Genomic DNA, 22,701 nt, shown 5'->3' with positions numbered 1-22,701 from the left:
AAGCAGAAACATTCCAGAATTAACATCTTAAATCAGTTCATACACAACTCCTGACAGAAACAGCCATCTTCTTTTGAATGCTACTCTATGACAGTGACTTTGTTATGTTAGTTTTGCTTATACTATTGCTGTTTATGCTTTGGATTTAAATTGGGTTACTATCTAGTAATAGCTTATGGATAGCTATGTTAATTTGTGAAAGTGGCTAATCGGAATTTATTGGAACAAGTGTGTGTTGCGAAATTTTTTAGAAGATATTTGCGGGGAAAAAATATCTGGTTTGGGTTTTTTAAGAATCTTTTGAGATAATGTCATTTCAGCGTATGCAAGCACCTACTGTAATGTCTAGCCGCTCAAGACCCTTACCGTTAGCCATTGAAGTTTTATGTCATTAAGCTTAAGCGTCTGCAAGCCTCGTAGCAGTCATGTGCAGACTCTCCAGCTCTCCTCACGCGCTGGCTCGTTGAGTAACTGCTTCCTGATAGAGGCTGGGGTGATACCAGAAGTAATGAGTCACCTAATGTTGAGCACGTCTATGTACGTCCTGATGTACTGAAGACGTGTGCCCAGCGGCCATATAAGTGTGGGGAATATTACCTTACAATCAATGAGGTCAAGTTAACATGCATGACGACTGACAGTGCTGAGCTCCATTTGTTTGAGAAAGAGCGGCCACGCGTTAAGTGTTCACCTGTTGGCTGCCTTGAGTGAAGGCCTGTTGAGTTTATTAATTTACAAGTGTGTCCAGTAGGCAAATTCTGAGGTTTGGCCCTTTAGTAGTCTGTAGTTAAGTATAGTCTTTGGAATTTTACCTAAGGTAAATCAAAATGAAATCTAACAGAATTTCAAATTAAGCTGTTCAAGAGGAGGTTCTGAGGAGGTTAACTGAAAAGGAGGTATAGGTCTCTATTAAGGAGTTTGGCAAGAAAAGAAGGCCTGATGTACCCTTTGGTGTTGATGAGGAATTCTAGGGGCCATATGTATTAAGCAAATTCGCATTCGCAAATGCCGAAATTCACAGAATTTCGGCATTTGCGAATGCGAATTTGATAAATGGTATGCATTAAGGAAAATCTGGTGCAAAACAAGGAATCGCAAAATTTGCGGTTCCCTATTTTGCAATTGCATTTAAGGAATCGCAAATTTTGCGATTCCTTAAATGCAATGTATGAAGCAAAAAAAAAAAAATGCAAATTGTCCTTAAGGAATCGCAAATTGGTAGTACTATGCGAATTCCTTGAAAAATGCACATTTTTGCATTTTTCAAAGTGCCACATGTGCACCCATGCTTATTTCAGGGGTGCAACATGGTGTCCTTTGGACACCCCGGCACCCTTGAAATTATTCTCAATTTGCTATTCTCAAATTGCGAATCGCAAATTGAGAATAACTTCACATTCATTCGTATGGGCCTCCTGGCCCATAGAAATTAATGGGAAAGTATTCCTTAATTGTGATTCGCAATTTGCTAATTGAAATTCAGGAATACTAAGAATTTGCAAAAAAAATTCAAATTTGTACATACATCCCAATATGCGATTCTGAAATAGCGATTTCTAAAAAAATCACTATTTCAGAATCGCAAATCAGGTGGATGATACATATGGCCCCTAGTCCCTTGAAGAACGAAAGATTAGAGAAACTAGATACAGTGGTAAAAGGAAGATGAGGAAAAAACATCTCATGCTTGGAAATGGGAGTTGACAAGCTCTGTAGAGAGGGGTGGTTTGTGCACCACAGAGGCAATCATCAAGGTTCAATGGTTCGTGTCCTCAGCAACATACAAGAGTATCAGACGAGACCTGATTACTACCAATAAGATAGTGGTATGGGTTTGGCTAACGAGAATCTGGATGAGTATATTTTTGGTATTTCTGAGAATTGGAGATAGGACCTTGATGATGGTAGGAAGGGCGTTAAGCAGAAGGGAAGGCAATAGAGAAGGATAATCAAGATGATCTGTTTGCAAAAGAAATGGAATCTAAAGAGCACAGTTTGACACATGTGAATGGGAGGGAAGTTGAAGAAGTTCACAAAGAATTAGTTAAATTTAATGAAAGATCAGTGGTTTCTAGACACTGTAGTAGGTTAGATAACAGAGTTCAAAGAATTTCCAAATCAGGTCTTTTTAGCCAGACATACTGTTTTTGGAGCAACAGTGATTCCATTTGCACAGGAATTCCATCATTGGTTTCCCACCAAAACTGTATTTAAAAGAGGAAGCCAAGCATGAGGACTCATTTCTATCTTCCATATGCACAAGATGTGATATCACTGGATTTCCCATCAGCCATCTGCACACAAAGTGATGTAATTGGTTTCTCCTCTGTGGGCCCAAGCTAAGCAATCCAGTCCTGGTCTTGCGAGGGACCGGGTGTGAGCGCAGGAGAGCGGGAGAACAGCAGCAACCGGCACCGAAGCAGAGCGCGGGGGCCAAGAACCGGGCTCCGCAAACATGGAAGCTGCATTAGGAGCCGCAGGAACCCCCGGTGAGCCCCAATGAGCCACGCGGTGCAGCAGGGGGGCCAGGGAATCGCAAACATTAGGAGCTTCTGGAGCCGCGGTGAGAGCTTGGTGAGAGGAGAGGAGCGGAGCAGGAGAGGCGCAGGTCTTGGAGAGAGCTCGGACCAGATAGATCCGACATCACCTCATACAGCTTTCTGCCTGCTGAACTCCTGTGGGGAGCACCATACTTTACTGGGGACTTAAGAGTCCCAGCAGCACTTGGGCTGCCACCAGTCACGCCATAGCGAGAAAAAAAAATTGCATCAGGAGCACTGCGGCTCATCCACGGCCGTCGGAGCCCTAAGGAGGCTGGGCTGGGGGCTAAAAAACAGCCGCATATTCTGAAGGTATTCCGCTTTTCCTTTGGCCTCCTATTGCTCCTCCACTTAGAAACCTTCTGTATTGTCATGAGTGGATTGTTTTAGGGCTTATTCCACGCACCAAAATATGAGTAAACGAAAGGGTGGCGTTGTAAGCATGCTGGATGTATTCCCAAGAGAGCGGAGTCGGTCTTAACCCATGAAATCAAATTAACAGAAAAACATCTCTCACTGGACCCCTCTTGTACTACGCAGAAACGTTCCTCTCTTGGGGCTATTGGGTCCACCCTTTCAACCACGAGGTCTTTAATACAGCCTGACCCAAGCCCGGATCCAGTTATATTGTTCTACCTCCTCCTACCAGGGCGACACAGCCCAGCGATAGAGTGACCTGGGCTAAGGCTGTGTTCGTGCCAGCTCCCAGTTCCAGTGGACGTGCTGGTTTGCCAGCTAAAAGAAGATGGGTGGCTGGATCGGCTAAGAACAACGTGACTAGTGGAGTACGAGCTGGGAAAAGTGTTAGGTCAGACAAACTGGAAGTGGTCCACGCTGAACCAATTACCTGTAAGGACTCAGAGACTAGTACTTTACCATCTTATCTGGGTGATGAGATTTGCCTGAAAAGGGTAGAGGCTATGTTTACCATTTTGCTTGACCCAGTCTTCTATAAACTATCTAGAATAGAGGAGAGGCTGACACTGTTAGAGGCTGGCTGCAAAGTACCTCATTCCTGTGCAAAATCATTTCAGCTGAGTGGCGTAGAGGGACAGTCTCAGGTGACACCCGTGGGAATAGAGAAGGAAACAGCTAGACTTGACCCCCACCAGGTTCACAGGCATGATTTTTCTCGGGGTGGAGCACTGCCCGCAAACAACGGGGGGAGCTGTAATGCATCAGCATCAGTATCAACCCTGGGGTGGCCCCCATCAGGGCCCTACCTCTAACACTGATAGTATTAATCTCCAGCATGCGGACAGTCAGGAAATTAGTAGGGCCCAACTTCCTTCCGGTTCTTCCATCTTTGACAATGTTCAAACAACTCAAGGGGGGCATGAAGGCAAGACGGTTAACCAAAGTCAATTTCAAAATAAAGTGCATTCCTCCCTTTATCTTCACCCGGCAGCAATATCATTAGTACTGGTTTTATTTTCCCATTTTGAGGGAAGGACCAAATGTAAACTACTGTCCAGCTGATGGATAAGGCACTTCATTGGCTGAATAGACATGTAATGGGCTCAGGTTGGGGGGGGGGGGCATTTAGCAAACCAAATGATTATGGCGAGAAGGGTAGGATGGCTGGGTGCATCCTTTAAAGGGTCACAGGGTGATTGTATTGTTATCAATTTTAACAATCCATATGCTCCCAAAACCATTATTGACTACCTGTATAGATTTCCCCCTGTAGGCACGCAGATCAGAGGCGGGCCATATTGATGCTGGTTTTGTAACCTTCCGAACCAATAATTAAGTATGGTTTTTTAAATTTCATTCACGATTGTTGCAGAGTGACGAGACATTGGTCCTGAAGAATGCTAGAATTCACATCAATAAGCAGAAACATGTTGACCTAGTCAATTAGGGAATATAATTTTATCCCTTAGTTACACTGTTTTTAAGTCCATCAATTGGGGATACCGAATAACGTTTTTCCCCCAGATTAGGTGGTTTTTATACACACGTATTATTTAGCACTCTGCCCTTCACTCACACGTCACATTGGAGAAAACAACACCTCATGCTCCTCAGGAGAGTTGTAGCCCTCACTGTGCACCTTGTGGGCACTGTGTGCAAGAGGGGACCCAATGATGAAGCATGTCACCCTATGGGTGAGTGAGGGTTATCGTCTTTAATACACAAATGCCCGTTGCCTCTTTTGGTATCTGTTTATGGAGCATTTTCCTTTTTATTTGTTTTCCATCTGGTGGCCTTTTGTGAGCAAGATAATATGGTGCGGTACCATGGATGGCTAAAATACTCCATTTAAAAACACTGTGGTGATTTAAAATTCTGAGAGATGAGTGCCAGGACCTCCCGGCAGTAGGGAAGCGCTCACTTCCTGTGCTCATGTATGCGGATGACGCAGTGCTTATGGCCCGCACTCTGAATAGTCTCCAGAAGGTATTATCTAGTTTTGTGAACTTTATGTCCAACTTGGGCCCTACAGTAAACGCCTCTAAAACATTCATTTTAAAATGTGGCCCGGAGAGCAAAAACTGTCGCCTGTTCTTCTCAGAGAAGAATCGTCTAGACTGGGACAATACCTTTTCATATTTGGGGGTCTTATTTGATCGTACTGGCACGTGGACACAGGCTGTTAATATAAGGAGACTTATGTTCAAAATCACTGGCAGCCCTGGTTAATTTGAGCAAGAATTTGGGCAGACTACTTCAAGTCTCCAAGTCTAAATGTGTTTCAATAGCGACCTATGGAGCGGGTATTTGGGGACATGAGGATGTGACATCTTTACAGAGGGCCGAAAACAGATTTCTTAGATACCTGCTGGCTGTACCGGTTAGTGTCGCTACTTTCAATTGCCACTCGGAGCTAGGTATACCTTATATAGCGGATGTCATTGGCATTCAACCAATTCTCCTCTTGCACCATATTTGGATTTCATACAAGTCCATTTTAAATCATCAAATGATTACTAATTACTGTGGGTTAGATGGGGTATCACATATAAGTTGGCTCAGGTATGTCAAGAAATTATTTTGTAAATTAGGACATCAATAATATTTTGATAACCCCAATACCTTGACTAAAGTAAATAGGAAAGTTTTTTAACTTAGCTGTTTGCAGTATCTAGAAAATATTAGATATTAGAAGAATAGATATTAAAAATCTCTGTTCTTCCTCACCAAAACATCCTGACTACTTTTAAGATGCAGTCGTATTTAACTTTTGTATCCACTGACTTTGAAAGATTTTTATTAACACGTTTCAGGATGGGCATTGTCCATAGGCCGCTTAGTTTTCCAGCAATTAAAGATTGGTCTAGGCAAGCTGTCTAATAGCCCATGCGATGATTTGTCAGCCCAATCCTCCATGCATGTTCTATTGTTTTGTAAATTTTATACAGTCCAGAGGAAAATGTGGATTATCCTGCTACTTAGAACACTAGGCCGGCAACAATGCCGTCCTGCATTCATAGCCATGCAATCACTTGGAGAAGAATTTGTAATTTTATCTGTTTAGTTGTTTTTAAAGTCTGTTTTCAAGTGTAGAAAAACTATCCTGATGTAAGATTTTTCACTGTATAACTTATCCCATTATTTTGGGGTTTCGCATCTTTCTGTAACATGCGGTTTTATTGTTTTTTAAATATGCTTTTATGATTACTTTATAATCGAATAAAGCTTAACTGACTGACACTGGTTTCCTGCCAAAACTGTCTGTGAAACAAGGCAAGTATGAGGACTCATTTACATCATCCACCTGAACAGTAAGTAACATCACTCTTCTCCCCTCCAAGAAACTTCTTAATGTCGGCCTAAGTGTGGGGCGCAAAGGCAAGCCTGTCTCCCGCCCCTCCTTCTGCCCCTGGACTGCGCTCAGCATCAGGAACCCTGGTCAGCACCCCTCCTGCCGCTACCACGCTGAGGGAGCATTCTCCTGCACTCCCTGCAAGTGGTTATGCACTTGCCCACACTGAACACTTGCCACACTGCCAGCACTCAATACCCCATTCTCTTGCACTCACAAATGCAAACAACCTCCCACACAATACTCCACACTTGCATGCATGCTCCTCAACACCTGCTTACTCACCAAACATGGCACAGAGATCTGGGACTTGCTGCAAGACAATGCTTCTGACCTACGTTTCCTCATGGGAAATTGGCTGAATCCTGCATTGGCACCTGGCACTGTCCAAGCCATGCAGGCTCCAAGATTACCAAGCAAGACAGACTTCCAAAAGCCCAGAGGCAGAATCGCCATCATCCACAAGAACACCATCAGCTGCACCACATCCATGGACATGCAATCTCCAACATGGAACACCTGACATTCAAGCTTCACGTCACAGCCAATTTCACTTTAAGCAGCATTTCCATCTACAGACAACCTAAAGCTGCACCAAGTTCACAGACATCATCACAGACTTTGTCGCACCACTCACCCTTGAAGATAGCATTTACGTCCTACCCTGAGACCTGAACTTCAACCTGGAAAACCAAGCTGAACCCAAATCAAGTGCACTCTTCGAACAAATTGGAAGCCTTGGCCTCACCCAAAAAGTAAAGGGACATATACACATCGCTGGATGCGTTTTGGACCCTTTTTTAATTAATTTTGACAACTACAAAGTAGATGAGCCCACACTGGACTTCTGGTCAGACCACGCCCTCGTCAAGTCCAATGCACACGCACCACCAGACCAGCCTGCTGTAATTGGAACAGCATCATTGACAAGGGGTGGAACATCGCTCTTGACATTTCCCCCCCCCAGTCATCAGGAATTTCAAAAATTGATTCACTTCTTTCAACGACTCCGCCCCATCCCGCCCCCCCGCCCACCTAAACACTACAACAAGATCCACACCCCATGCAGTACATGAGGGAACTCAAACTGATGAAATGCCATTAAAAACTACTGGAGCACAAATGAAGATTAAGCCAGGACAATGCAGACAGAAGAGCTTTCAAATCTGCCCTAATACGTTACCACCAAATGGGCAGCTCTGGTGGACTGCATTGATGTCAGCACCAACAGAAGCAAAGAAATATTTGCCATTGTGAAAGATGTCACCTCACCATTGGCCACCTCCAACTTCATCACCCCCTTGCAGGACCTCTGTAACAATCTCTCTCAAATATTCAGCAGCAAAATCACCGCCATTTACAGCAACTTCAACCCGCAAACATACCTGACAGACCTAGTCAAATGCCTCACGTTCTTATCCAAAGAACCAATCACATGGCCCGTCATCACCCCAGAAGAAACTGCTGCCACCAAGAAGTCCATCAGACCCCAGCCCCCACCACACCTACTCTGGAGGACGGCAACCCATCACCATGATCACGCCCATTCCGATTGCCTCTGCGGCTTCCGCAGCCTTTTCAGATGCTTGGAAACATCCATTACTGAAGAAACCTTCTGCAGACCCTTCCATGCTCGCTAATTACAGACCAATCTCCCTGCTACAATTTTCGGCCAAGGTCTTAAAGAAAATCATCAACAGACACCTCACAAAATACCTCAACAACCACCAACTCAACACTACTCAGGCTGGTTTCAGACTCAACAACAGCACGGAAACTGCCCTCGTCGCTGACATCCACATGACTCTGGAAAGAGGAGACATGGTGGCCATCATGCTCCTGGAACTCTCCGTAGCATTTGACACAGTCTCCCACCCGTCCAACACCTACACGACATAGGAATCTGACGACACGCACTCCAATGGATCTGCTCCTTTCTGACTAGAAAGACTAAATAACTTATCCTAGCAGCTTGGGACGCCCGGCACCTCATCTGCTGAGTTCTGAAAGGATCCTACCTGAGTCAGACCCTCTTCAATGCAAACATGATCCATCTAGCGAGCATCATCTGATCTCACAACATCACAGAATTCTCTCACGCCGATGACACGCAACTCATTCTCTCCCTCACGAACAAGACGCCCAGCACCCGGATCAATTTCAATGCCTGCATTACTGAAATCACCCACTAGATGAAGATCAACTGCCTAAAGCTGAACACCTACAAGACCGATTTGTGACCTTTGGGAACAGAACATCACTGTGGGAATACACCTGGCTGCTAACAGAGCTAGGACTGACACTCACCCCCACCACCCACGCCAACACCCTTGGGATCACCACAAACAGCAAACTTGACATGACCGTCCAAGTCATTACTGCCACCACCTCATGCTTCCATATCCTGAAGATGCTGAGGAAGATTTGCAAATGGCTCCCAATCACCACCCGGGATACCATCACGTACGCCTTGGTCACAAGCAAGCTGGAATACTGTATTTCTTGTCAAAATTATTTGAGAAAGGTCTATGTTACAGGACTATAAACTGTTACAGGTAAGCAGAGGTGGCTGGTCACAGACTGGTGAAAGGAAGGTTAATAGGACAGGATATTTTTGTTTGTATGTTTATGAGGGGTTTTAAAGTACATAGAATGCCTCAGCCCTTATAATTCGAAGTGGGATGTGAATTTGTTTTCCACTTTCTTTGTGCATTGGCTTTCAAATAGATATTGAACATTATGCCAACTGTCTATTAAGATGGCAACCTTGTTCTGTCCGATTTCTTTCAGAAAGGTATTAGATGTGATGGCTCTTGAGGTTAGTATTAGGTTTTATAATCGTGATAGAGTTATTTTTCATGTTATGTTACAAGAAGGACAAAACTAAGTCAAAGATCTTTTTCCCTAGTTTTGATGACAGTTGCTTCTATCGTATGTGAACCCTTATGGCCCGGTAACATCAGCAACCTCTGCAAATGGGTGAGGTGGTATTTCACAAGGCAGCAGTAGATTTGACTGTATTTAATTCTCAGTCTGTGAGGGGCTTTTGCGTGTGTCTTTCACTAATGAAAGCATGCAAATGGCTAAAGGCGGGTGCATGTCCCACCTCTTTTTTTAATATAAACTCCCATGGCGTTTTGCTCTTGGGAGCGAGCAGAGGAACGCAGGGCAGGCGCTGCATTCCTGTGCCTGCACCCACCACTCCTCTTGAGCTGCTTGTTTAAATTAGCAGCCTGCGCACCATGTTTGCATCCCCTCCCACTCTTCTTTGTTTGTTATTTGTAGCGTGGTCTGAGTCTCCGCTTCAGCTCAAGATCCTGTGATCCTGGGCAAATCACTTAATTTCCCTGTGCTGGTCTTCCTCCCAAAAAATTTCAGTGACCGTGTGAAATAGAACTGTAATTTATATAAACCACTCAGATACCATCGGGTAGAGTTAGCGCTATATAACAACTGCAAAAACAAATAAATACATGCAAGTGTATTCTGATTCAGGATAAAGACTTTTGAAAGCCAAAACACAGCTTTATTGTAGATTTTCATAGAGCTTACTGCCCCTGATGAGGCGCTGAAATGTAAGTGATCGAAAAGCACAACCCCCCCTTTTTTTAAAACCACTTTTTTGAGAAGTTGACAAGAGATTACAGGACACCAACAAAATGTTTACAGTAAAGTGAATCTCCTCAAAACGAGCGGGTGACAGTCCGGTGCATCTTATAGGTCCATTGTTAGCTCGTAAGTAGAACGCAATGTCAGTAAGAGTCCGCTGCCCCAGCCCACCAAGACATATACCACCAACATACGCACCAGCAAAACACACTACACACATACATCCCACCAACACACATCATTTCACAACTCACTGCTACATTACACACCATGTCACTGCCCCTACGTCACTACACTATGCACAACTTGCACACAAACTTTACAGTACTGAGCAGATCAGCTACATTGCTCTACAACATACCTCAAAAACATTGCCAATATCTCTGACTAAACACTCATAAGTTCCCAAAGGCGAGACCTGCTGGCTATGCCAATGCTTGTTCTATATTGGAGTTGGATTTCCTTATTGAGTGTGAGTCTCATTTACTGACTCTGTGTAAGCAACACATACCTAACACTCACTTCTGATAAGCCTAGGTCTGCACGACAACACTACCACAAATACAGCACTTTGGGATTGTAAAAGCAACCCTTTACACTATTAAGGGATACCTAGACTCTCTGCACAGTGCACCTCATTTTGCACACTATATAGAAAGCCAGATTCCTACAAGCATGTTGGAAGAATCAGCATGGTTTGCACATAGACAGATGTAAAATGATACTGGGTTTGTACTAGACCTTGGTAACTGTTTTTCATCTCTCTTTAGCACATGCACAGTAGATAAGATGTTGACCAGGAACTGTGGATCATTGGAAGTTGAGGTTGATTCTTCAGTATTTCAGAGAGATTAGAAGAGTGTTGTGGAGCTGATTCAGAGGAAGGCTGCTTCTGTCAGGAGTCTTTTATGTACTGATTTAAGATTCTAATTCCTGAATGTTGATTTGAGCTGATGTTTGCTTTTAATAGCTGCTACGCCGTAGCTAAAAGACTAGCATAATGCTAGCCTCATCTGTCATTAATGAGATTCAGACATACTTACTCTGAAGACCTACATTCTCTTTCAGCTAGGGGCGCATTTTTCTGTTAATCAAGGTGTGCACCTACTCTTTCCTTTTTCAAACGTTGTGCTTAGACCTCAAAGGTAGTGCTGTCAAGTTGACCGTTTTCAGACCTAAGCACTTATATTGAAGCACGGTCTGCTTCTGGTATTTTGACTTACGTGGTCTCGTATGGCCTTCGGGTTTATCGATGCGCAGTCAATGCAGGCCTTAAAGTTGTGGCTCAGTCCCAGTCACCACAGGAAAACCTGATGAGGATCTGTCACAGACATTGTTGACAACAACCCCTTTACAGGGTTTGTATCCTGTTTAGGGAGGTGACATTTCCTTTGCACACTGACATTTTTTTGGTTGAAGAGCGGTCTTAAAGAGACGACAGGTAGGCTCTGGATTGGTTTCTGGTGGCGCGGATAGAAAGCAAATGACGTCAGCACACGAAAGGCGCCTATGTACGTCCCACAAGTCATTTTCAGAGCAGAACGGGATCAGTGAGGAGCTGTATGGCGCCACCTACTAGCACACAGAGGTAATACTCAAAAGTTTCTAGATCTAGTCTAACATCTAGGGAATTATCAAAAAAATCAGGAATCTGCGGTTAAAAGTCTCTATCAGAAATCGGTAAATTAGCTAAGTTCTAAGGATCAAGTAGTTACTGAAATGGGACCATTGAATTAACAGGATTAAGGGAAAAGCTCAGTCTTCCCAAAGACACTGGGTCCAGTAAAAACTTTAAATTTGTATTCATGTGAAGAAATAGGAGCTCACAGTTCCCTAGAGTTTCTAGTCTTCCCTTGGTATTCAAAGCAACGCACAATGTCCTAATTGGCTGAATCTCAGGGAACTTAAAGTGGTGCCCAATTTTCAATTTATTTATTCAACTGATGGAAAACATGGCAACATAATAAATACCTTTAACCTGCTGTGTTCTGCCTCATGCTTTTTTAAAGAATTTTCACATTCATATTTAATTTCTTTAAGGTCCTCATTTTCCTGTTCCAGTTGGCTCTGGAAGGGAAGACACAATTATATGAGCAATGTGTAACATGTTTACTGACAATTCCTCACATACACAAGTGTTCCAACATTTTTAATACAGGTCATGAATTGATCTTGACATTATTATGATGCATGAAACCTTTCCCAAAACAATAAGTTCTATCAGAGTTTGAGTAAATTTATCATTTAAGATGCAATTTCAGAGTTTGCATTACTTCAAACCGCTGTAAGGACAAAAGCCTTACAAATATCACTACAGAATTTTGAGTACTACAGCTGAAACAATTAGTGCATCAAACACAAGCCGTGAAAGGATACAATTAATGCATTCATGCTTCAGGGGAGGGACAGCCTACACAAGCGAAAAAAATGAAAGTCATGCAAACAACAGTGTCAGTAAAGTTTAGCAATAGGAGAGCTCTAAGCCCACTAAGCGAAGCTGACCATAGGTCTTTTCACCAACAGGCAGTTTGCGCTGTCTGGTAGGCAAGACCAAAAAACCTGGACTGAAGCAATTCATCACACATGACCCTGGGAAATTTGGCAGCTATGCTGATATCTCCCGCCACAATCACCCCTCTCTCCTGTAACTGAAACATTGAGACCCAATTTAAGCTCACTACCCTGGTTTACGAAGCAGTCAATACAATGGGTTAATATAGGCAACTGTCGCTGAAGCCCAACAAAACCCTCTCCTGCCACAATCCCACCACATCTACAAGTTGTGGCATCCTCTGCCTATTTGGCCAACTTCTCTTCTCCCAATACCGTTCCTGCTCATTCTACCTTTAGGGTGCACTTCTCTGCAATGCCCTGCCCGTGATATTTGAGATATTTTACACCTTCCCCGTTTTAATATCGAGGTTCAAAAACCCCTCTCTTAAACCCAGACATTAATCAGCGTAGCGTAATGTATTATGTCCTTGATCCTACAAATAAACTCAACTCCTCCACACGGAGTCAGTGAAAATCAGCTGCATTCGTCGTATGTCTTATAACTTCATGGCATCCAGGATCAGTCCATCAATTTCTTATTCTATTAATTAACCTCTTTAGGTCTCCTATGTGCCAAAACAATGCTTCAGTTGAACATGCAGCCACAAACAAATGGAAATTAATTACACATTATTCAATGCCGTTTTTTAGAGCAAGGTGGGGTAGTTTTTCCCGGTCATTGCATTTGTATGGCAAAGTTTCAAACCAGCCAGCTCCAGTTTCCCATGAATTTTCTATATTTTTCAGGGTTTCTTTTTTTTTTTTTTAAATCAAAGCGCAGCCCAACAAAAAAAAACGACATTTCAGTTTCCAAGTCATGTAAAGCTACTTTTGGTCTGACTTCAAACATTACTTGTTAAAAACATTGATGAAAGTATTCATATTACATTTCAGTAATGTAACTGTCAGGGTGTTTTTCATTATACGTTGCAATGTTTTTCATAATCCAATGGCCCACTAATCACTTGCAAAACCAAGAACTATTAAATCAATATACTGAAAGTGGCAAATACGTTTTGATATAAGCTCTACATTAAGAAAAGAAACCTTCTGTCATGACACTGATCATTCAATGATAATCTTTTGTATTACATACTTAGTCAATTTTAGCATAAAATAACATGCATATGATAAAAAAAAGGATTTTGATGGAAAAAACCAGATTCCCTACCTACCTGTATTCCTCCGAAAGTATCACCTCTGGAATAAAACTCTAGAAATAAACATCTGAAAACAAAAAACCTCCTGGCCACCCCAGAGGACATTTCTCTCCTGGACAACTGCAATACTAACTACACTCCGCTCCCTACAAAGATGTTGGAAACCAGAAAGAAGACAGAATCCCTCAACAGAGTACACTTTCAGCCTACAACATTCCAAACACATAACCACCTCTTCCACTAAACTCGTCGATCATAATGCAAATTTACCCTCCCCTCGCTACCTTAGAAATATTTTCAGTCAGTAAAAGCTGACAAGAGGACTAGTATTTGCTCCCCACAGCTGCCTGCTCAGTAAATCTAACCGGATTGGGGGGAGAGCTCTTCATGTTCAAAGCTAGGGATTCTGGAACGTCTTCCTCATACTTCACCAAAACTGTATAAGGCTCTTCAAGGAGGTGCAAAGCTACCTCTACAATTTCACCTATTATCACCAATCCAGAACACCTCACCTCCATTGTGAGACAGAGCACATACGTATGGGAATATCAAGGAGAAGCCAATAGCAGTAGATACATCATAAGAAGATGTGTTAATATTAAAAGTAATGCATTATTGGCAAATCTGTGGAAGCTTGCAGTCTACGCCAAATCTCTAATGGATGTCAGAGCTCAGAAATACCGCCATAAAAACGAGCATAAATCCTAAGCTACCTTCTCCAAGGTTAATGAAATCACAAACACAAAACATACTGTACATAAAGCATTCATATGTTATGGGGTTAAGATAATTACTGACTACATATCGCATACCGCCAGCAAGAATCTCCTAGCCTCATCATGATGAAGCGATAATGAAATCTAGACTACTCTGATGTGACACTGTACACAGCCATGCAGGACGACAAATATGTAACAAAATATAGAGTGAGGAAAAAGGGCCATAAAGCACCTCTCCAATATGCAGCAATACTAGATAGTCTGAAAGAGGATTAAGGATGCAAATGTATGTCCCTTACAGAAAGCCAGAATGTGAGTAAGCCCAAGTTGCCATACACAACTGGCCCATTTGACACAGTAATCAAAGGTTACTTGTTACACTTATACATGAAGATTAATTACACAGCGTAAAATACCAACAGTTCAAATTAGTGGCAAAATATTACAAATGATAAACTATCTGGCAAAACACCCTGTTAAATGTCAGCATGTACAAGTCCTTCATATTTCTGATGGAACAAATGCCTTAAATAGAACATAGATGACCTTTCAGGGCTTTAATACATGTCTGATGGAGCACATGCTACAAGTAGAAAGGACGATTACCTTTCAGTGTTTCGTATGCCAATAATTTCATTTTGCACCTATTTGTGCCGGAGGAAGATCCTTCTCCTACCTGGCAGCCAAGACTTGGAACTCCCTCCCCATCCACCTTCGGCTGACCCAGGACCATCTCTCCTTCAGGTAGCAACTTAAGACCTGGCTGTTCATGCACTAACATATCCCCTCCCCCAGCGCCTTGAGACCCTTCCGGGTGAGTAGCGCACTATACAAATGTCATGATTGATTGATTGATTGATTGAGTGTGTGCAGCAATCGTTTCTGCAATAGATACAGTATGTTTATTTACGTTATTCATCATAACGCCACTGCACTAGTAGGCATTTGAAGTTTCACAAAGAACTGTTTCAGTGAAAGTAACCAGGGAGAAGAAGCCCATGGGCGAGGGCGAATCAGCATAAGTCCATGGTACTTAGAACGCGACTTCCCCTTCGGCAGGATTAATACTTCAAGGATGCCCTTCACCTGGCTGTCTTATGAACAAGTGGCACTTAAGCCCTTTTCAAAAGTCCATTTGGAAAAGAATTGTTTGATTTACTTTGGTTTTGAGCCAACACAGGTATTCTTCATTATTTCTGCTACTAGAATGGAAAACAAACTTTACGGTCTAAGTGCAACACAGCAGGAATTACAAGTTGGCATCAGAGATATCAGATTCTGCCAGAGGCTTTCTTAACTTACGATTTTGTGTTGTGCAGTTGTTTTGTCAATCTCTCGGGCAGTTTCCAAGGCACTTATCTGAGTTTCAAGCCTGTTAACTTTCTCAGCACACTGATGCCTGACTGTGGAGATCTGTTGCTGGAGTCTGCTGCTTTCCGATTCTAAATCGGATTTCTTAAAAAACATAAAAGACAAAACAGAAGGATTAGCTTATGACTGTAACTAGCCAGTCAGTAGCCTGCAATTAATATGCAGGTAATCTGCAAGCAGATGTTTGAAGCCCACAAAAGACTAGTCTTCCACCCTCCCTGAGTAAACAGAGTAATAAACTGAGTAATTAAGCACCATATAATAAAACATTAACATCTATGCATGACTTTTCCAGCGTTTACTGATATGGGACATTCACACTACTTTTCATCATCCACACAGCTAGAAATGTAAACGAGCCCTTTTAGTCAACCAAACAGAAAGATATAGCTCCAAGTGCAAGAGACCAAACTGATATTTCTGAAAGATGCTGCACCTGAGAAAGATTTTAGAAAGAATGTATTTATTATTTTGTTTGTAGGCAAACCGCACATTACAAAGATTGTACCAGTAACGAGTTCGAACATTTGTTATGTTATGTTAATTTCGATTTATATAGCGCCAAATCACCTACAGGTCTCTTAGCGCTTGCTTTGAGAACCCGTCCTGACTTTCCCTGCGAGATAGCCTCTACTGAGCTTCCCCCAAGGTGAAGATCAGGCATCCCATCGCAGTGGGGCCGTAGTGGAGATTAAGCAAGCTATTGCCCAGAGTTGCAGAGTGTGAACCCATGATTCGAGTAGGCACCGAGGCGAGAATTATCGAGTCCGTGGACATTTTGAGCTCAAGACCCTGCCGCGTCGGGAATTGAACCCTGGTCCCGTGTCTGACCTCTGCATCAGGGTCTGCCTCCTCTAACCAGTGAGCCACACTTCTCCACATTTAAGCCATCACCTCCTATGTGCCATAATAAATAAACAGCTTTAAATCTGTTGAATGGGCCATTACATATATCACATCACAATAGGAATAGTCAGCTGCCAATCCTTCTCTCCCAGACAACTGCATCCCTCTCCGTGGTTGTCCTCAGCGGTTGGTCCTCTGACCCCCTCCCGTCCTATGCGGAACCCGCCTTACGCTCCCTACATTTATCAAGGGTCCCCAGCCACATTTGTAAATCCTCCTGTGCAAGGTCATCTCTCCTACACTGATGGCGGGATTTTAAACTTTACACAGTGTTTATCAACAAGGATGGATAAACATCAGATTGAGATGCATTGGAAACATATCAAATACATTCACAGCCAACACTGGCCTCTTAGGTTTGTGTGGGGCAAACTGATCCTCAGTAGCAATTCTGAGAGTTCCTAAAGTGAAGATTTCAGAGGGCATCAACATTAGATTCCTAATGAATCTAAACAGGGAAAATAAAATAGGAACGAGGTGGCCAAGTTACAGGGATCAAGTAGTGCTGGAGATCCAAATGTAGGTAAAGCAGCTAAAGCCCTTGTAAACCCTTATCAACTTTTCACCAACTTTAAACATAAAACCCGTTCCTAAACGGAGCCAGTGTAGAAGGTATACAATTGCAGGCCTCAAAAAATCATAACAATATTACTAGACCTGCAAGACTAGTAACTTGAAGAACCTCCTCAACCTAACTGTAATGTCCTTGCCCCTAAACTGGTCTCATTATGTCATCCTAGGCAAATATTTTATTTTGCAAAGCCACCTTTTTCTTCATTATCACATGAGAACACCTTCCAGTATGTGAGTTGGGCATTCCTGCTGTACAAAAAAGTTTGATTTAATAGACTAAATGTTTGCTCCATGCATAATAAGAATCTACCGCACATATAGGGAAAGCATGTCCCTGACCTGCCTCTTAGTTCACTGCAGAAAAGTGCCCCTTTTTGACATGGGCACCCCCACTTTTTGCTTTGTGATTGATGCAATTTTGACAGACGTGCACTGGCTTCCTGCTTTCCAGGTCCCCAGTGCCAGATCTCTTTCTCTAAAACTGTACAATTGTTCCCCCAATTGGCAAAACGTTTAGCATCCCTGTAAGTCCCTAGTAAATTGTACCCCTGGTACCTAGGGTATGGGCACTGAGGAGGGCACCTCAGAGCTACAGCATGTATTGTGCCACCCTTAGGGATCCCTCACCACACTTGTGCAGACTGACATTGCAGGCCACGAGACATGGTGCAGATAAAAGTGAAGACATGAAATGGCACACCTCCTGTGTGCCATGCCTGCAGACACTGCATGCAATATATGTAAGTCACCCCTACCGCGGACCTTAAGGGAGGGTGCATTATATTACATGCGAGGACACATCTGCATGAGCAGATAAGCCCCGGTGATGTCCCAGTCTATTCTTGGATATTACCAGTGAACAGGGAAGCCATCTTGAGCATATGTACTGGGCACTGGTGATTACAAGTTTCCAGTTGGTATCAAGTCAAGTCAAGTCATTATACTTTTATTCGACACATGTATCATAAAAAGTACAAACATATAATACACACATAATTATAAAACCAGTTCATCATTTACAAAAATACATATAAAAGTTATGTGGAAAAATTGACTTGATGGACATTTTTTAAAAGCTTTGTCCTAATAATCCAGGCACATGATAAAAACTTTGCAACCCCACAAATAATAACCATAGAAGAGGTGTTGGAGGTAAGGATACGCAAAGCTGATTTGTAATCCCTAACACCAAGGTTCTTCAGTGCTGGTTTTAACCATTTGTTCCTAGGTAGGATTTATGCCTTACAGGCAAAAAAGAAGTGGCCCAATGATTCTTCGGGATTTGTACAGCCTGGACACTTAATATCCTCTTCCCTCCTTTTATTCCACCTAGACGTGAACATTTTGAGGGGCAATGTTCCATATCTAAATTTAAGATATAGTGTCCTTTCCCGAGGAATCTGAATAAAATCCAAAAACAATTCCAGTTTTAAGGTGCACTTATGGGTCAAAAAGATCTCAGTCAAATGTCCCCAATTTGGGTTCTGTAGCGCCCTGGCCTCTATCCAGTCCCAGTATAATTTTTTCACCACTTGTTCTGGTGGAGGGGATTGGGAGACCCATGCGTCACTTAAACCCACATTGGCTGCAAGATGTTTTAAGACATTTAGCCACTTGATTTTGCTTGAAGTGTTTAGTTTTAACATTTCATCTAACACTAAGGCATAGTTAGCCAATTCGGGGGTCCTCCTCAAGCGGACCCAGTATAAGAGGGGACGAAGCTGAAGGATCTCCCGGATTGACCTTCTACCCAGATCTAAAAACAAAGGTTTGAATGGAGTGGAGGTTGGAAGTGATACCAAGTCCCTCATAAACTTGTTCTCCGTTAGGACATGGTCATTGCTATTCTCAATGCCCCATAATTCCGAGCCATAAACAGCTGAGGCAATTGCTTTACCCTCATAAACTGACAAGGCAGGGGCAATTGGCCTGCTCACAGAGAGACGTTGGTTTTTTAAAATAGTGCCGGAAACTCTTTTAAGATTTAAAATCATTTTACATATATGGGGTTCCCATTTCAAGTTGTTATTAATCCTAACACCGAGGTAATCAAACTCTTCGACCACCTCGAGGGGAGATCCATTCAAAGTCAAATGGATATTCCTATATTTTCTCTTGGCGGTCATAACCATTAGTTTAGTTTTAGTTGTGTTTATTGTAAGTCCCCGTTCCTGACAAAAAACACTAAACTGGTCAAGAAGGGTTTGGAGACCTGTGGGGGTTTTTGATAACAGGAGGGTGTCATCAGCAAAGAGGAGTGATGGCGTTTTCTCCCCAGCTATAGTGGGAGCGTCTGCCGGTGTCTCTTGCAGATGTTTCACCACCCCGTTTATAAAGAGGGAGAACAAAGTAGGAGCCATCACGCACCCCTGCCGCACCCCTCTGTTGACAGGTATACTCTTAGTGAGTTGCCCCTGCGTCCCCCAACGTATCCTAGCATAGGTACCCTTATGGAGTTTGATAATAAAATTTAACAAATAGGATGGGAAACCCATATCCAATAGGACATTCCACAGTTTAACACGGGGTATTACATCAAAAGCAGTTTTTAAGTCTATAAACGCCAGGTAGAGACTCCCTCTGGCTATTGACACTGTTTTCCAAAAAGCTGCACAAAATCTAAAAACTTGGTCAATTGCTCCTACATTGCTTCTGAATCCAGCCTGAAAGTGGGACCAGATGTTTTCTTCCATGAGCCAGCCCTCGATCCTATTTACAATGACCCTACCAACTACTTTTTGAGTAACATCAATTAAACTAATTGGTCTGTAGTTGGCAGGGTCCTCTCTCTCGCCCTTTTAAAAAATGGTGACAACTTCGGCACCTTTCCATGAGTCAGGTACTTGGTGGCCCAACTGAATAAGGTTCATAATATTTACAATAAAATCAGCCCAAACCAATGGATTATGCAGCAATAAATCACCCGGAATTCCGTCCGGGCCAGGTGCCTTACCCGGTGTTATTTTGAGGATGGCCTCCTGTACCTCGCGGGGCGTAAACAATACATCTGTAAAGCCACCATTTAAATGGGCCAAACAACCAGTATCTGTTATTGGAGGTGCTGACGCAACTTCCGTGGAGCCTACGCCATATAATTTAGAGAAGTGGGAGTGCCATTGGGACTCAGTTATATGGTTTGGAATGGGCTCAGCACCTCGTCTATCAAGGGCGTTTATCAATTTCCAAAATACAGTGGCATTTTTCCCATGAGCCGCTTGCTTTAAAGCCTGCCAGTGTTCCTCTTCCCAATCTTTTTTGGCTTTCGCAATACTGGTGCGATAATCGTTTCTAGCTGATCTGGCTGCTGGTGCATCCTTGTTTTTTATAGCCAGGGAGATGGCTTTTCTTTTTTCTCTACAAGCGACAGTATACCAGGGGTTCCCCTTTTTTTGCAAGAGTTTAGTCGATGGGCATCCCTTGTTTTTTTGGGAGAAAAACATACTGATCTCCCCTATTAGGTCTTTATACTTAGCTGCCAACACAGACCCCTGAAACTGGGGGGACGTTTTGTTCACAGATGCCAGGGCAGATGAAGCAGCCAAAACTAAAACCCTGATATTCTCGAGTGTCCCTTCATTACACCTAACCACATTCCATTTAATCCTGCGATTACAGTTAGAAGGGACTAGATCTTTGGTAATCAGCTCATTTGGGACATCATTACCAATATTATCTCCCCAGAACATACCCATGCAGAGGGGATTGTGGTCACTATCGATCCTTTGCCTGACCTCCATATCAACGAGTTTGACCCATGACCATACATCCAAAAGGATGTAGTCAATCCGTGACGGGCAGCCTATTCGATTGAAGGTCATAGCGCCCATGCGGTCAGATGTGGTACGGCCGTTTAGGGCCCATAGGTCATGGGCAGACACCAGGGCATTTAACTGAATGGCTCGAGCCGACCACTTCACAATTAGGGCCAGAGATAAGGATGGGATGAGCTGGTTCCCTGGTTTATTATGAGAGCCCAAAAATTCGTCCTCATCAAGAGGCTCAAATGTACAATTAAAATCACCTCCCACTAGTACTGAGGATTTAGAGGGGAGGGCTGAAAGCCTATTGTCTAGCAGCTCTAGTATTGGTGAAGATTGGCCCCCTGGGAGCCCCCTGGCATAAATACAGAAAAGTTCGAAAACATTTCTGGCGGACTGCCTTTTAACAGTTATGTGAAGAATGTCATTGGAGGGGATATAGTTAACAGTAACCTCACAATTCAAATCTATCCTGATCCAAATGAGTAGTCCACCCGATGGGCGCCCCCTCCCAAGCTGTGTTGCAGGAACAAAGAATGTAGAATAGCCATGCTTGTGTTCTGGCTCTACACACCAGGTTTCCTGGAACATGCAGATATGGAAATCTTCTAAGAATTTATTCCATTCCGGATCGGGCAGGTTTTTCTTTAAGCCCGCTATGTTCCAGGACAGGATTTTAACAAGAGAAGGGGACGGCGAGGGTGTTTCCGGGGGGGCCTGAATATCAATGTCCCCTGTCAGGGGGTCTGGAATAATGCTATCCTGATCGGGTATTTCCTCCCTAGTAACAACGATAGAACCACTATCTACGGGAGTAATATCCTTTGTCAGGGGGTCTGGAATAATGCTATCCTGATCGGGTATTTCCTCCCTAGTAACAACGATAGAACCACTATCTACGGGAGTAAGTACCCCACTACCATTGGGATCTTCAATGCACTGAGGTGATGGTCAGTCCACCTCTTCCAGCCCACTAAAACGATTGTAACAAGGGAATAAGGGATAGTTGAGCTGTGGGCCCCATCCTTCTCCATTATACTGGGAATCACCCTTCCATTGATGCCCCCTCCTCCTATGGACTAGGTTCCATCCTTCCTCTGCAGCCATTCCCCACTGTTGGGGGTTCTGATAGGTGGATGAAGCGTTCCCATTACTACCTCTCCCCGGACCTTTCTTAGCCGGCCTCAACCAACTCCATCGAACATCCTCGTGGCCCTCTTGTGCATAGAAAAAAAGACAGGGGTTTGGCTGATACCACCGACTTGTTATCACATGGAGGAGAGGAACAGATAAATTCTACCAGTCGTGGGTCCTCAAACGTGATAACGACACAATCGCCCTTTATACTTTTCTTCTTCCCACCTACCCAAGAGGCTCGTTCAACCATAAGTATGTTCTTGTTTAGGCCAGGTGGTGGAGGGTAATTTTTGTCAAGCCAGTGGCATATTTTATTTTTAATCGCCCAGAAGGGTTCGGAGGTGGACATAGGCAGCTCGGGAATCCCCGTCAGAACAACCACATACGGACATGCATCAGGTGGTAGATTGATGTTACGTCGCGTAGTGGTTTTTCTGGACTGTGTCTGGGGAATAATAGAAGCTGGGTTATTAGGTGCCTTTCTAATCGCTGCGCTGGGTACATTTCTATTCGCTGCACTCGGGCATGTGGAGGTGGAGGGTTTGATGTTATTCACTTTGTTAGTTGCCGGCTGGGAAGTGGTGGATGAGCTGATTGTGGGAGCCG

At 43.4% G+C, this 22,701-nt stretch overlaps 1 protein-coding gene across 5 annotated transcripts in view; it reads right to left on the bottom strand.

Annotated features, from left to right (window-relative positions):
* The window catches only part of GOLGA1 (golgin A1), a 413,603-nt gene that overhangs the window by 191,793 nt on the left and 199,109 nt on the right, over positions 1–22,701 (bottom strand). For all 5 annotated transcript variants that reach the window (XM_078641823.1, XM_078641827.1, XM_078641825.1 and 2 more), the window contains 2 exons: positions 15,653–15,805; positions 11,890–11,985 (listed from right to left, as the gene is read on the bottom strand). In XM_078641823.1, coding sequence (XP_078497949.1) covers positions 11,890–11,985; positions 15,653–15,805 — 249 coding nt within the window. The remainder of the gene's footprint in view (positions 1–11,889; positions 11,986–15,652; positions 15,806–22,701) is intronic.

The sequence above is a fragment of the Lissotriton helveticus genome, chromosome 5_1 (assembly GCF_964261635.1).
Source record: "Lissotriton helveticus chromosome 5_1, aLisHel1.1, whole genome shotgun sequence".
NCBI lineage: Eukaryota > Metazoa > Chordata > Amphibia > Caudata > Salamandridae > Lissotriton > Lissotriton helveticus.
This window is presented reverse-complemented; position numbering and strand designations above follow the sequence as displayed.